Here is a 16,029-nt window from a genome sequence, read left to right as displayed (position 1 = left end):
TTTATCATGACTAAGACGATCCTACAAAAAAAATATAAAAGCGCTTTGAATTTATGCAACTCTTTATCGTTGACTCGAAAATTCAGACGAGAGACGACCCAAGAGTACGATGTAAACGGCTATCTGGATGATAAAGCCGCTGCTGTTATAGCTAGCTTCAATTTGGTTTTACAAGAACACCTTTCTTCAATTGAGCAAACTCTTTTTCTTTTTCTTTTTTTTTCTCCAAAAGGCTATTGCTTGATAGACCATTTCATCTTGTACGCTAAGTATTTGAATATATCAGTTACAAAACCATGTATCACAGAGGAACATGCCGAATCAAGTAGCTCAACTAGCATTATCGTTTTATTGATTATTTTTGGCGATTATGGTAACATTTAATTAGGCTTTGAGCCATAGCTTTAATTTCAACCGCAAACAAGTTTTTGCCAATAATATTGAATATCACTGTTATGTTTAACAGTTTATTATAATGTAAGGATGATAGAGCAATGTACTTGTACTGTTTGATTTTTTTTTGCTTTCTCATCACCAAGTTTTCTTTGATTTCGACTGGAATATAAAAGAAAGATTGGACTGAAATCCTTTTTATACAATACTTTTTAAAGTATGAATTAAATACTATACTTTCGTGGTATTCAAACGTTATTTCTTTGATAAATCGCTGTCATTGACACTTTCTTTTTGCCAATTTGAGCTCCTAATTCAAATAATCAACTGTAACTTATAAAAAAAAGACTACGTGGCGAAGCTGCTATGCAGTTGATTTTCACTTTTTATCCGATTTGCCACATTTTACAATGCTTTTTTTTTTTTTTTTTTTTTTTTTTTTTTTTTTTTTTTTTTTCGCTCTACTTATTTTCTTATTGTATTGTTAAAAAAGATGAATACTTGTGAATACTTGATGATGTTTTATTCAACATCTGACGGCTTTTCCGATTACTTGAAGGGAATAATTATATTGATACTTGGGTTTGTTATCTTTATTAGAGTTTCGTTACAAATTTTATGACAATCTTCATTTGTTTTATCAGATCAGATTTTTAGTGGCTTTCTATTAAAGTAATTAAGGATATTATGTTTGGATAAACTGTTCGCTTTATTTGAATCGACTTACAGGCTTACATTTGAACAGTCGTATCTTGCGTGATTTCAGTTACAAACAAGCTCATATTAGTGCCTCTACTTGGTAAAAGAAGCAATTCTGTATCTTGATCGGTTCTATCTTTTGATATTTACTTGAAGGGATGATCCCAATGGTAATTGAAGCATTTTCATAACAAGAGATTTTCCCAAACTCTTTATTGATATCCTATCCGAAGAAAATTGGCTTTGTTGTATCTTGTTTGGTTCCTTCTTTTTATCAGAAGCTTTGGATTTTTCTTTCAAACAACCACTAATAATGAATCTTTGTCATAGCATCTTATTTTATCAAAGCGTTTATGAAAGAACTGCTTAAGCTTTCTATTAGTCCTGTTCTGTGTTTACCTGCTGTAGTGTTCAGGTACTTTTTAAAATGATCAAGTTTAAAAAAGATTGATGTAACCATCGCCTTTTATTAACTTTGTCAACTTGCAAGACTATCATTTCTGCGATACACAAGTTTGATAAGTAAGGTTCTGTTGTTTCATCCCATTAATTATTACTGCAGCAATACAATTAATATGATAGTATTCTCTGTGAGGTTATTAAATGTATTTTTATTTCCTTTTTCATGGGCAATAAAGGCAGTATTAATTTAATTAGGTAATGGTTATATAAATTTTAATCAGTAGTGTTCTTTTTATTATCTAAATTATAAGTTAAACTTTATGAATCCTATTACTCTACCTGTTTGTCAAAAAAAAAAGCTCAAATTTTATACAGTATTTTCAGGAATAAATGTCGCGTTTACTTGTCGCTTTTTGTATATATTGTATTATAAAGTTTGTAAAAATGCGACTTTACTTTCTGAAAATGGTGTATCTCTTCCATATATAGTATATTATCCGTGCCGGACATACTGTTCGAAGATGAAGTGGTACATGACATATATGGTAAAGAGAGGTAATGCATTTTTTTTTTTTTCTTTTTTGAGGTAAAGAGTATTTTTACTTAATGCGCCCATTTTTTTGTTCAGTGTACCTGAAAAAGTTGGATGGGGTAATTTATTGACAGGAAGATTCGTGATCTTGTTGGGAAAGAAAAGAAGGAATAGGTCAAATAATATTCAGCTTGTGGATAAAAGTCACTTTCAAATTTTTTTCCAGGAAGGAAGTGGTACGGTTTTTTTTTTTCTCTTTTTTTGTTTTTTTTTATTTTTTTGTTAGCTATCAAATAATATAAATACGCGTGTTATATTGAAATGTGAGGAAGACTGTTTCATTTTACAGCAGAATGCGATGCTTTGTTTCCCACAGTACTTGCAGGTATAAAAAGAAAATGTTGGATTCCAGTAAGTTTTAGGTTTTATATGTTATTAATAATGTATTGATAGAATATATTTAGACCTGCTACAAATCAAATAGAAAATGAAGAAATTAAAAAATATGTTGAAAAATATCTTGATATTGGAGAATGGGTTATGGATACTAGCATAGGATTCATGAATAGTTCACCTTATTTTGAACGTAAAAAATAGAAGACCAAATGAGAGAAACTTATTTTATTTTAACTTTGTACATGTATGCAATACAATAAAATGTGTGAGAAAATTAGTTGATTAAAAGGGTATCAGTTGATGAAGTAGCTGTATCTTCTTCATAAGACCAAGCAGAGAATTCATTGTCATCCATGTATTTTTCATCAAATGTGTATTCAGGTATAATAATTGGGTGTGGTTTGTTATTACGTTTTAGTGGTAAAGTACATCGTGTGGGTATAACTTTGATTTGATTAGGTCTTTTATTTTCATAGTAATGGGATTCATAAAGTATAATTGGTTCAGTCGATGGTTCTAAGGTTGAACCAGTAAATCTTGTAATAACAATGGGTGAGGATGACATTATTTAAATGATAAAGAAGAAGTTAGGATGAATAAAAAAAAAAATAAAAAGAAAGAGAGAAATGGGTTTGTTTTAAATACCCTTATTCATAAATCATCCCTCTCTCTCTCTCTCTCTCTTTCACACACACCTTCTCACTTATTTTTTCAACCAACCTCTCATACTTTTTCATTTATTTTTTGTTTTATATTAAAAAAGATTGAATTGTTCACATCTTTTTCTCTTTTCTATTTACTTTCTATCAGCCTATTCATTGACAGTTATCCTTTTCTTATAAAAGAGTATGAATTTCATATGACATCCGAATTCGTCCGAGAATAAAATTACCAAATTAGCTCATTTTATAGTCCCTTTTCATTTTAATTCCGTCTTTCTGCTCGTAATGTCTTCCGGCTTATATTCATGGAATGATCCCACTCTATAACAGATGATATCACGTTGCATTCAATTTGTGCACAAAAGGCATAATTATCTAATACGCACTATTAATGCATTATTTACTAAACATCACTGTCATACTCAGTCAATTCTTCACAAACACAGAATAGAATCATATTCAATCATAAAGAAGCCCCAATAAGATGTTTTGCTACCCTTTCCTAGAAGGTTTCCCCTTAAACACTTTACACTTTTAAATATATCAATGTATAATTAGACCCCTTTCTCTGCATTTTAATCTACTACATTGTTTTCAGGTTTGTAAACATTCATGCAAACCTCTTGTTGAGTTACACATATCAACTCTTCATCATTTGAAGTCAATTCACTTTAATCATCAAAAGCAAAGTTTCTTCTTTACTACTGAATTTAAGGTAAGCAATAAAACACCAACGTAAATGGCATTCCCTTACTATAACCAGAATTCAAGAAAAGTAGCTTGGACTTATTCAGAATGATATAAAAGTAATTTGCATAAAGTATTAAAGAGTATTAAAGTGCAGCGATTTTTCAAATACAAAAGCACCTTGTTTCTAACAAATGAACCTATAGTTGGCAGCGACATTTCAGGAAGATTGCTTTGTGATACCTTCGCAGCAAAATTAAAAGTATTATTTTATAAAATAAACTTTGCGGATGAGAGAAATTTGTTTTTAAACAAAAGTAAATGCGTTAAAATAATCAATTTGAATGAGTGGCTCGCTTGAACATACTATTGCCACTTCTCACCTTCTCTTTCTTTTGTATGAAAAATCAGAAAGCTTAAAAGGTTTGGTACCACATTTACTAAAACAGACAAGTCTGCTTTATCTTGGAAACAATGATATACTTTAAATTGTAAATAATCTAGAAGATTCTGCGATAATCATTCTATAATTTTTTTTTATTAACAAAGAGAAACACAAATATAAGACACGTATAAATAAATATGGAATATGTGCGTAAGTCATAAATCTACTTATATCTAATTTTCTTTTATAAATAATATGTTGTTACGCAGATTGTTATATGCTTCACGTTTCAATGAATGCTTAGCAACTTCAATATCTGTCTTTATATCTTTGATCAGGGCATCTATGAATATTCATGTTCAGTCTTCGTTGTACACACTTTGAAAGAAAGTGTTTATCATTACCTAACGATGGATAATTTTGTTCAGGACGAACATATCCTCCTACTATAATTCTAATAGCTTCATTATAAAAATCTTGTTCAAATTCATGAATAATATGAACTTCCTAATCATACTTCGTATTGAGTATTTCATTACAAATCGATTCTGTGTCTTACTGCTGATCTCTTTTCATTCTTATAATAAGGGTTCCAACCTAAACTCATAACCATAGGGTATACATCACTTCCTACTTCACCAATTTGTGCCCAACCATAGTAAACACCTGTATCGCATTCAGAAAACATAGTCTCTAATGCTTCGTCACTCATATTGGCTATGGCAGAGTAAATAAGAAATATGTCATTAAAGTAATTTTTTAAAGTACCTGTAGGGATTCCCAACTCTTTAGAACCTCGACCAAATCCTTTGACAACTGTACCAGAGATAGCTATAGGGTAAGGTGGTTCAGGGGTAGCAGGGCCTATAATAAGAGGACGGTCAAGGTTTATAGCAGAGTTTATAGACATTTTTGATATTTTGATATAAAAAGAAAAAAAAAAAAAGTATTATAAATCATGAATTAAAAAGATTAGGAAGAGCGTAGATTTAATTGGTTGCTTAGTAACAAAATCATCTGCTTGGTAATCTTGAGCTAGATACGTTCAGTATCTTAATAATAAACAACTCATTTGTTTTTTATTAGCCAATTTAAGAGTTGCTTCACGTTGATTATAACTATTGCATAATATAAACTGCAGTAAAGACAGGGTACTGACAGATGGTAACCAATTGAATGCAAACAAGGTGACTGTCTTCTTATATCAAAAAGCTTACCTGCATCTTTGATTAATAATTTATAAAAAAAAAATGGAAAAGAAAATCCATGTAGCAGTGAATAAGATTAGGCACTCTGATGTGGAGTATTTGTACAGTGACTATTATTTTCATAGTTAATTTTTTGAATAAGATAAGTGGCACTTGCAGTAACTTCTTGTGGCCAGTATTATTAATCATCTAAGGCAAACTTCCAGAGAGACAGAAGAGTATAAAAGTTTATCTGCTCAAATACAGTCAATCCAGTAACTTTTATCGCTTTTCGAATTTGTTATCGTTTTGTTTATATGAACGCTTTGTCACTGGAAGAAAATGATTTGTAGTTCACTAAAAATCAATTTGTAGCTAACATAACCTTAGCTTGTCGAATTTGTAAGAAACATCTCATCGTGTGTCATAGGACACCTTGTCGTTTTTCTTTTCGTTCAGGTTGTTATTTTGCCTTCTAATCACATCTAGTGAGTTTTAAAGTTATTTTTGAGGATGATAAAGGTGTAGAGTTCGATGAATTTGGAAATGAATTCATGCAAGATATCAATCAATCATGGGCACCGCCACCAGACCCTTTCCCAATGGAAGTTACCACCAATACTATTCCGTACGGAAAAAATAGACCCATTGAGGTGGAAAACACTCAAGGCACTTTGATTCGTCTATCAAATAAGAAAGAAAAAAGAAGTAGCATGGGGTATGATGATGACCAAAGGTATATATTCATCAAGTACACGAATGGGCGTCCTGGAGCAAAAGTAGCAGTAGATGGCAGAGTATTTAGTATGGAAGCTCAAGATGCATATCATTGGTGGAAAGCCTGCCGAGAAACGGGAAAGGTACCCTACAAATTGATCAGTAAACTGGGCGTCCTCTGACATTCACTGATGATCATGAGGCATTCACCAACAACTTTGTGTCGAAGAAGTCTGATATTGTAATTGATGAGGTCATGGAAAATTTGTCAAAGTGATCCAGCGACTTAAAGATATCTAATTCTGGCTTTCATCGTAACATAACAGAAAATTGAGCCTTAACAGCCAAAGAGTCCGCTTTTCAATCTGTAGCTAGAAATTCACTAGATAGTATCGAAGTGAGATACAAGTGATACTTGTAGTGGTAGAATAGCAATTTGCATTTTCTACAAGAGTGCGTCTTTGTTGATGAAGTAGGGTTTCGTATCAACATGGAAAGCAACTAGGTAGGTCAACCAAGGGAACTAAAGTAATTGTAGAAGTTCCTCAAACTAGAGCAGCCTCGATTACAATAATTGGTGATGTTTGTGATGATAAAATTTTCTGTTAGCTCAAGAAAGCGTAATCTTTCTCCCCCAAAAAAAAGCCAAAACCAAAAAAAGAAAAACAAATAGGAGAAAAAAAAAAAGATAGGAGATGACGACGAAAAAGTTGGTGTTGAGAATGATGGCACAATTGAAATAAAAGAAGTAGCAGCAAAGCCTCTTCTAAGAGAAACTATAGCCGTTCATATTATCAAGTGCATTAGAGGGTTCAAATGTAACCCAAAAGGATTGTCAAGTAAAAAGAAATGCATTTCTGTTTATCATTGTTAATGACTGAAAGTCGGGATAAAATATAGAATAAATTAATAAAATAAAATAAAAAATCAGTATGTCCTTGAAAGATCCTGTTAGGCAGCTTTTCATCTTAAAAAGTATGTACATGCTTTACCTTGAAATCAAATAGAAAACAACAAATCTGTGACTTATTGTTAAAACCCCTAGATTATTCACTGCATTATTTTTTTTTTTTTTTTATTTCTTGTCAAAATCTGACATCTAATACAATGCCTTTATTCAACAATTTACCACGTACAGTACTTCGTACTTCATTTGTAAGAGAAACAAAATTCAACAATTTTTTTAATATAAAAAACTTATGGTTAATCTTATGTAGATCGCACAAAGCAGAGCTTTTGCCTCTGTTGCTGAAAGTGTACCTAAAGGTATAATTTAAATGCATGTTCAACTTTTGAATTCGCACCAATACCTATTTTCGTTTCAGCTCTTCCAACTAAAGTTCAAGCTTTCCTTCGTGATTTTAAATCCAATGAACCAGTCTCAATAATCAATCTTGAAAAGGAAGTTTTTGGAGTACCCATCAGAAGAGATATTCTTCACCGAGTAGTTGTTTGGCAACGGGACAGTATGCGTCAAGGTACATCATCAACTAAAACACGTGCTGAGGTGAGCGGTACTGGTAAAAAGGCAGCACCACAAAAGGGACGTGGTAAGGCAAGAGTGGGCGATATGAAGGCACCCCACTTTAGAAGTGGTGGCATTGCTTTTGGACCAAAGCCTAGAGATCACAGCACAGATTTACCTAGGAAAGTCCAGGATTTAGGTTTACGAGTTGCTTTAAGCGCAAAGTATGCTCAAGATCAGCTTATTGTTGTAGAAAGTCTTCAAAACTTGGAAAGCCACAAGACGCGCGACTTGGCTGACATTATTAAAAACTCATATGAGAGCTCTAAAATTCTAATTATTATCGACGAATTAAACAAAAACTTGGAGATGGCAGCACGCAATCTTCCCAATTGTGAAGTTATCTATGTCGAAGAAACAAATGTATTAGATCTATTGACATATGATAAGTTACTCGTTGAAAAAAGTGTTATTGAAACATTAGAAGGTATACTTAAACCAAAATGAATAAATACCAACTGTACAGCATAAAGTTAAAGAAATTGTTCCGTATTTTTATAATCAATGATACTTTTTTTTTTTTATTAACTCATAATATAAAATATGTATTTTTTGTCACATAATATAAACAAAGCAAAAACAGATATATGATTTACACAAGCAAGCTTTGTATCAATTTACCAGCCAAAGCCATTGGTTTGAGCAGGTGCAGATCCCCATCCATCACCAGAGGTTTGAGCAGGTGCAGATCCCCATCCATCATTAGCGGGAGCGGCAGCAGGAGCGGGAGCAGGAGCGGCAGCAGGAGTATTCCATCCACCAGAAGTGGCAGGAGCAGCAGCAGGAGCAGCGGGAGCAGGCTCACCCCATCCACCAGAAGCAGCGGGAGCAGCAGGAGCAGGCTCACCCCATCCACCAGAAGCAGCGGGAGCAGCGGGAGCAGGCTCACCCCATCCACCAGAAGTGGCAGGAGCAGCAGGAGCAGGCTCACCCCATCCACCAGAAGCGGCAGGAGCGGCAGGAGCGGCAGGAGCGGCAGGAGCAGCGGCAGGAGCAGCGGCAGGAGCAGCAGCGGGAGCAGGCTCACCCCATCCACCAGAAGCAGCAGTAGCAGGCTCATCCCATCCACCAGAAGCAGCGGGAGCATTGTTATCTCCGGATCCTCCCCATCCAGCAGCTGCAGCAGACGAATCCCAGTTGGCAGAATCAAAAGTAGATGCACCGGTATCAGCAGGTTGATCGTAATTTCCATAATTCGAGTCACCGTTGTATTCACCAAATCCACCATCACCACCTTGTTTAGGGGCTTGGCACTTGAAGCATTCGTTTCTGGAAGCAAAATTGACTGCACCACAACTAGTGAATAAATGTTAATGTTTTGCATTTATGTATAGATATATACACATGTATAGCTTTACCCAGAGCAATCCCAATCACCATCACGTCGAGCACGAGGAGGACGTCTTTCACCGCCAAAACCTCCACCGGCACCTTCAGGTCTAGGCTCGTTACATTTAAAGCATTCGGTGCGACGAGCATAGTTAGAAGCAGAACAGGCGGAGCAGTTCCAGTCGCCAGCGCGAGCGCCATTGTTTCCACCTCCGCCGTAGCTGTCTTCTGCCCAGGCGCCATCAGCAGCACCAGTACCTTCTGCGTTGTTAAAGCCTTGAGGAGCACCAGGTATATTTCTTTCCATTGGGACGTATTCTCGACCAGCATATGTGGGGGCTTCAACTTGAGTATCGTCAAGATCCTCATCAAAAGTCATATCGTCAGTAACATATGATTGCAAGAATTCAGGGATTTCTTGTTGACATTCCTTCAATAATTTGGTAAGGTCAGAAGCAAGGTGTTCACTTCTTTCGTTGTAGAAAGAAGTAGCTAAACCAGTTTTGCCGACACGAGCAGTACGACCAATACGGTGAATGTATTCATCCATGTCGTTAGGCATATCGTAGTTGACAACATGCATAACATTACGGATATCAATACCACGAGCAGCAACAGCAGTGGCTACTAAAAGAGGACATTTACCAGACTTGAAAGCCAAAAGAGCATCTTCTCTTTCCATTTGGGTACGATCACCATGAATAGAAGTGGAAGGGAAATTACGCTCGTAAAGGAATTGATCCAAGCTATAGAAAGTCGAATTTAGGGGTTTCTATTCGTAAATGTTATTCATCACTTACGAGTCAGCACTACGTTTGGTTTCAACAAAAATCAATGTACGGCTAGGAGGAAGACCGTTCAGCAAGTTGCGAAGTTCTTCTCTCTTTTGATCTTCAGGAACGTAAATGACCTATGGTAGCTATAAGTTAATGCTTTCGTCTTTTCTTCTTCTTTTTTTTTCTCTAAATTTACCCTTTGAGTGATAGAAGTAGAAGTTCCACCAACACGACCGACCTTCAAGAAAAGATAGTCTGCACGTAAGAAGTCACGAGCAAGAGCACGGATAGCTCTTGGGAAAGTGGCAGAGTAAAGGAGAGTTTGGTGTTCAGGATTCATGCCCTTCTTTTGAACAATAGCACGAATAATAGACTCAAAACCCATATCCAACATACGATCAGCTTCATCAAGGACAAGGTATTTAACTCTACCAAGGCCGATTTTGCCACGATCGATGAAGTCCATAAGACGACCAGGAGCAGCAGCCAAAACATCACAACCTCTTTCAAGTTGACGAAGTTGACCAAGGGTGTCAGCACCACCATAGACAGCACTATAAAAATATATTTAATTCGCAGGAATATTAATTTAAAAAATAAGGGTTTACCAAGGTCTCAAAGAGCTTCTATAGGTAAACTAAGAACGTTCAAAAAACTTCATTAGTGTATGTGCCCATTACAGTTATTTATCACTTACTTTTCTACATTCATCGAAAATTTGAGAACACAATTCACGTGTAGGAGCAATGATAAGAACAAGTGGTTCAGCCTTGTAACTTCTAGTTTCATAAGGAGCAGGACGAGGCTTAGCAAGTTCCTTTGCTCTTCCAAAAAGGGCGGACAAAGTAGGAACAAGGAAAGCAGCAGTTTTACCAGAACCTAAAAATCAGGAAACTATTAATTTTTTTATTTCATTTTTTAGTCCTAGAAAATTTTACCTGTTTGAGCACAAGCCATCAAATCTTTTCCACTTGTAACAATTGGAATAGAATAAGTCTATTATAAAACGTGTTATTTTTGTTTGTTTCAGTATTTTCTGCTTATTACCTGGACTGGAGTAGGATTGGTATAGCGTGCTAATCTAACATTCTCCTTCATAACAGGATGGAGATCTGCTTCATCAAACTACAAAAAAGAATTTCAGTTTTTTTTTTTTTTTTTTTTTTTTTTTTTGAAATGGGACATCCTCTTTTTAGCATACATTTCTAATAGGGGGAGGAGCAGCACCTCTTTCTACTTTAACAGGGATTTTTTCATATTTAGAAAAGTCAATAGCGCCTTGTTGTTCATTATCAAACAACTCTTTTTCAAGTGATTCATTACGAGGAGCCATGCCATTTTCGTCAACAGCATTTTCGTTGTATTCATAACGAGCACGATTAGAAGCCCATTGGTAATCTCTATAAGCAGCTCTTTGTTGTTCTTCAGAAACTGCAGGGGCAGTGTGGGCAGCTTGAGCTTCACCAAAGCCTTCAGAAGTAGGTTCCCAAGACATATTTTCTACTTTCTAAAAAATACGTGAAAGAATTAGAAAGAAAAGAAAAAAAAATCAACAACTCCGTATATAAAATGATTTATGCTCAGCCATCCAATTATAATTGTTGTCATTTTTTTTTGAATTTTTTAAACCAATTGAAACGCGTTTATTACATAAACAATAAGCAATAAAAGTTTTGATTGTGCTTTCTAATAGGTATGCTTTTTGGAAAGCTTATTGATTACAATAATCTAAGGGATCCTGCATTCTTTCAAAAAAAAAAATGTGTACTGAAATAAAGCTAGAAGCGTATAAATGTTATATGTTAAAATAAATAGTAGTAAAATATCGTTATTTAAAGAATAACACAAGATCCTTTATCAGGGCTACTTTCTTTTTCTTGTTGAGCTTTTTATCTCTTATTTGCCTCATAAGCATTGTATATACTTCTTCAATTTTTTGTCTAGTTTTTGTTAATGTTTCAACACAAAGACAGCGCCACTCATAAGCTAAGGCATTAGCTTCATTTGCAGATACTTTACGCAAATGTGCCAAATCTACCTTGCTAGCAACCAAAATAAATGAAATCTAAGAAATATCGAATTAGAAGTGCTTACAAAATAAAGGTTTTCCTTATGTTCAAAATTAACAGTTTCATCGTATAAAACACTCAAAATTTGATATCGAAATTTTTGAGTGTGTTCAAGAGGTTCTTGCTCACAAAAAGAAAAAAAACACAAAGAAAACCTTCATTTGATGTATAATAATTATCACGAATCTTAAAGAGAAATTTAGTTGATTCAAAAACCTTTCTTTCCATTTTTCAAGTTCAAATGGATTTATGGCTGTATATTCCTCTTGGTCTGCTGTATCTAAAATATCAATTTGGCGTTCCTGACCATTTGATACAACCTTTTTACGATAAGCTATAGTATATGTCAGTATCAGTTAAGTGTATTAACTGTCGTAATTAGTGTATAGTCAGCCTTTGTTGGATTGTATTCTTCAACAAGATCATAATACATATATTGTAAGGTTAGTGCTGATTTTCCAATGCCGTCCGACCCAATCATAATAATCTTATAAAGAGGTAATATTTGTTTTGCTTTTACTTTAACCATTATTACTTGTTTTACACTATTTTCAGGAATAAATGTCGCGTTTATTTGTGGCTTTTTGTATAAATTGTATTATAAAGTTTGTAAAAATGCGACTTTACTTTTTTCAAAATGGTGTATCATATTCAAAAAAGGGAAAATAGCGAAGATTAAATTTATTTTTTTACGATGTAAACCTAACTAATGATGCATTGTTCATCTTGTCCTTTCTTGAGTAGACGCTTCTTGTCGCTTGTCTTTGTATTGACAAGTATAGAGTTCGAATCTAATACATTATCTTGGGAGTAACCTCGGGAATCCTTACGAATAGTACCCCCTTGAGGATGATTACGTAAAGTAGAAGGAGACGAATGGTGACCGCGTTCTTTGATAGTACCATTATTACTTTTAGAACCGTATTGTTTATCTCTCTTAGACTTTGTATTGTAAACCTTTGCTAAAAATACCCACTGTAAAGTACATCAGTATAAGGAACTTATTGAATAAAATCTTACATCATAGGAAGGCTGTTGATCATTTACTTTGGGAGGACAAGAAAACGCGTCTTTCTTGCATTCTTTATGACAGACCAAGGAGCAAACTATCATAAGAATTATATAACTACACATTTACTTATTACTATATTAAATTACCTTCACAAAGGATATAGTCCTTATCCATAACTTGGTCACACACTTTGCATTCTACAGCTTTAAACCAAAGAAAATTATTCTACATGCAATGCCATCCTTATATGTTTTCTTACATTTTTCAAGGTCGCCTTCAATAAACTTATGACTATTGTTATCATCACTGCTACTATTATCATCAACAATCGGCATTACTGCTGTTGTATTTGAAGAATAATATTGCTCGAGTTCTGATGCTGTAGTTACTTCAATTGCTTTGTTTGTTTGATGCTTTTCATCTTTGTCATGCTGCACGTTTGACTCATTACTCTCTAAGCTCATGAATATGATTAAAATATTGAGGGTTAAATTTTTAGTATAAGAATCATTACCTTTTTGCTTTGTCTTGAGGTTTTTTAAAATCCATTCATGCTTCTGCAATTCTTTACTGGACGATCGCTCTTCAGGGTTCTTTTGAAAGCAACATAAAAGAAAGCTACGCATGTCCTTCAAAAGCGCGTTATAAGTCTTTCCAACATTTCCTCCTCTTTATACTATTGTACCTCTGATATATCCTCCGGCAAAGGTGGGTAGTCATCCTCAACTATACGAAACATGGCTGACATTGGAAGTAAGTCATTATAGGGTGGTTTTCCAGTTACTAGCTCAATAAGTGTACATCCTAAAGACCAGATATCTGATTTTGTAGTTGCTCCTTTCAGCTCAATTACTTCTGGTGCCACTATTCAACAACAAATTAAAATGACCAGGTTGTTTATAATATATTGAAATTTACTCCAATTAGGTGTCCCTGATACAGAATCATTGTCAACTGTCTTGATTTTTAGATTTAAAGACACCCCAAAATCAGTTAACTTAACATCGCCTGTTTTTGTTGTCAAAATATTAGCTGCTTTCAAATCACAGTGCACAACGTCATTTGCATGCAGATATTCTAAGCCTTTCAGGATCTTGATACAAAATGAAGCAACCAGTTTTTCAGGAAATTTACCAAATGCTTTTAAAGTTGACATTAAAGAGCCATTTTCTGCGTACCTGAAAAAAAAAAAGTAGGTTAAAGGAGCATAATAATATTTCGTTCATTTGCTTTGCAATTTACTCTAGAATTATGTTTATGTAACTTTCACTACGAATGAATCCAATGTACTTGATAACATTTATATGCGACAAATTTTTCAAAATATTCACTTCTTTCTAAAATTAAATTCATACAAGCTAAATTTTTTTTTAATTTGTAAAGATTATAGAGCGTACCATTATTTCTTTATATAACTCTTCTTCTTCTAACTTTAATCTTTTGACTGCAACTACTTCACCAGTTGACAGTTCAAGTGTTCTAGATTGGTTTTAAAAAGTGAGCCGTTTGCTGTTTTCTGGTCAATTTAATGTTCTTTACCTATACACAGCACCAAATTGACCTTTTCCTATACAGTTTCCTAGTTGCTAATATAAAGATTTATTAAAGATCATGCATTACTATACTTTTATCATTACATATTGTGCTAATATTTCATCTTGATCGTCCATAAGAAGAAGCTTTCCTTTCTGCCACTGTCATGGTTGATCCACGTCTTGAATCTGCATCATTATTTACTGAGGGGGACATGGGTTCTTCTGATAAAATTGCCGCTCTTGATACTTTCCCTGTCTTCTTCTGTCTTCTGGTCTTGTGAATAAATTTCCTTTGCTGTCTTCATCTTTGATAAAGGAGGAGTTTGATATAATAGGCACAGAGGGACGTCTCTTTTGGGTCTCAAAACGACTACTGCTACTGGTTACCTTCATCGAGCCAGTCGAGTTTGGAGTTTTATTGTGGCGTAAAGGGGATTTAGGTGGACGAGCATGATTTGATAATGCAGGCGACGAAGGCACATCTGTGTAAAAAGAAGAAAATAGAGTATAGTTAAGATATGTATACACGTAAGTATTTTTATACCTTTTTCTTCTTCAGGGTCTTCCGAAGTTGTATTAACTGTCAATGATCTTTTTCTTGTTTGCTGCTTCTCATTGGACATATCATGGGTACTTCGATGTTTGCTATTGTGCATTTTGGGTTTTTCGGTATCGTATGTAAGCAGCATGGATTCATCTTCAGTATTCAAGTTTAATTTAGGAAACAGTTCCGCCAAGGATAATATAGTATGAACAACCTAACATAAAGATTAGAGATAATATAAAGCATAAGTTCTTCCTTTATGGTTTCTTACAGACGACATGTCCTTTGCGCTATATAAGTCTGTGGTTTCAAACAACTGACATTCTTTCATGCCAAGCTATTTCAACAACAAAATAATCACTATAAGCTCTCCTTTTACTTTTCTATAAACAAGATTGTCTTGATATACCTGTCGAACTCCTTGCAAGAATCGTGTTATATTATCCATCTAAGGAAAAAAACAACAAAATATTGTTAAAGCCACAAAAAAGGAGAAAAACGCTTGCATGAAACTTACTTGAATAAACGAGAAATCTTTCTTTTGGCCAACGTTTTTTATTGTGCCCGGCTTAAGTTGATTGACAAGACTTATATAAAAGAATACATTAGTAAAAAAAGCACATATATTCATACAATATAAAAACCTTTACTTGCATAGTATAACACCATCTTTAAGTTCTTTCTGTAAATGCTCGGGCTGAATAGATAAACCTAAAGCTTTGTTGATATACTCTACAGCTAATTGTTCTTCAAGCTTTGATTGTTCCAACTTTATTTTGTCTAGTAAGTTTGTAGAACTTTTAGCTTTAGCTAAATAATTACAAGCAGCTGCCCCTGTTGTCATAGTAAACTAAAATTGAGAAGAAAAAGTAATAAAAACAAAGAGAAGATGAGAAAATTAAAAAAAAAAAAAAAAAAAAAAAAAAAAAAAACAGATATTTATGTATGCTTTTATTTTAGATTTACAGTGTATCTCCTTACTGAACTTTCCTGCTCCTTATTTTAACTGTTCTTTCAACGTCACACGAGTTTATCTATTTGTGTCTCCGATTGTGAAGCATAATGAAGCCAGTGTGTCTACACTATGCTACTTCTTTTATACTATAAAGTCAAATAATACTCTAAAAAGAGTAAAATATAAGATAAATGGATGAAATATATGCACAAATAGTGACTTAA

General features: G+C 34.1%; 5 protein-coding genes across 5 annotated transcripts; 1 reads left to right on the top strand and 4 right to left on the bottom strand.

Annotated features, from left to right (window-relative positions):
• Positions 1 to 2,696: 2,696 nt before the first annotated feature.
• On the bottom strand, positions 2,697 to 2,987 carry RO3G_16169 (uncharacterized protein; the record flags this gene model as incomplete). The annotated part of the gene is made up of 1 exon (XM_067670753.1): positions 2,697 to 2,987. The coding sequence occupies one exon, from the start codon at positions 2,985 to 2,987 to the stop codon at positions 2,697 to 2,699; it is 291 nt and encodes a 96-aa protein (XP_067526854.1).
• Positions 2,988 to 4,290: 1,303 nt separating this feature from the next.
• On the bottom strand, positions 4,291 to 5,066 carry RO3G_16168 (uncharacterized protein; the record flags this gene model as incomplete). The annotated part of the gene is made up of 4 exons (XM_067670752.1): positions 4,291 to 4,295; positions 4,422 to 4,499; positions 4,561 to 4,663; positions 4,716 to 5,066. The coding sequence occupies 4 exons, from the start codon at positions 5,064 to 5,066 to the stop codon at positions 4,291 to 4,293; spliced, it is 537 nt and encodes a 178-aa protein (XP_067526853.1).
• A 2,101-nt stretch (positions 5,067 to 7,167) lies between these two features.
• On the top strand, positions 7,168 to 8,032 carry RO3G_16167 (mitochondrial 54S ribosomal protein uL4m; the record flags this gene model as incomplete). The annotated part of the gene is made up of 3 exons (XM_067670751.1): positions 7,168 to 7,215; positions 7,278 to 7,326; positions 7,386 to 8,032. 3 exons carry the CDS (start codon positions 7,168 to 7,170, stop codon positions 8,030 to 8,032), a joined length of 744 nt encoding a protein of 247 aa, XP_067526852.1.
• A 170-nt stretch (positions 8,033 to 8,202) lies between these two features.
• On the bottom strand, positions 8,203 to 11,185 carry RO3G_16166 (uncharacterized protein; the record flags this gene model as incomplete). The annotated part of the gene is made up of 9 exons (XM_067670750.1): positions 8,203 to 8,881; positions 8,944 to 9,660; positions 9,715 to 9,824; positions 9,887 to 10,244; positions 10,299 to 10,327; positions 10,388 to 10,569; positions 10,629 to 10,686; positions 10,738 to 10,815; positions 10,892 to 11,185. 9 exons carry the CDS (start codon positions 11,183 to 11,185, stop codon positions 8,203 to 8,205), a joined length of 2,505 nt encoding a protein of 834 aa, XP_067526851.1.
• A 1,276-nt stretch (positions 11,186 to 12,461) lies between these two features.
• RO3G_16165 (uncharacterized protein) lies at positions 12,462 to 15,298 on the bottom strand (the record flags this gene model as incomplete). The annotated part of the gene is made up of 12 exons (XM_067670749.1): positions 12,462 to 12,734; positions 12,780 to 12,865; positions 13,031 to 13,364; positions 13,457 to 13,635; positions 13,690 to 13,949; positions 14,103 to 14,129; positions 14,311 to 14,338; positions 14,509 to 14,611; positions 14,694 to 14,788; positions 14,851 to 15,064; positions 15,122 to 15,187; positions 15,260 to 15,298. 12 exons carry the CDS (start codon positions 15,296 to 15,298, stop codon positions 12,462 to 12,464), a joined length of 1,704 nt encoding a protein of 567 aa, XP_067526850.1.
• Between the last annotated feature and the right edge of the window lie 731 nt (positions 15,299 to 16,029).

Source organism: Rhizopus delemar, genomic scaffold, assembly GCF_000149305.1.
Source record: "Rhizopus delemar RA 99-880 supercont3.19 genomic scaffold, whole genome shotgun sequence".
In the NCBI taxonomy this organism is placed as follows: Eukaryota; Fungi; Mucoromycota; class Mucoromycetes; order Mucorales; family Rhizopodaceae; genus Rhizopus; species Rhizopus delemar.
This window is presented reverse-complemented; position numbering and strand designations above follow the sequence as displayed.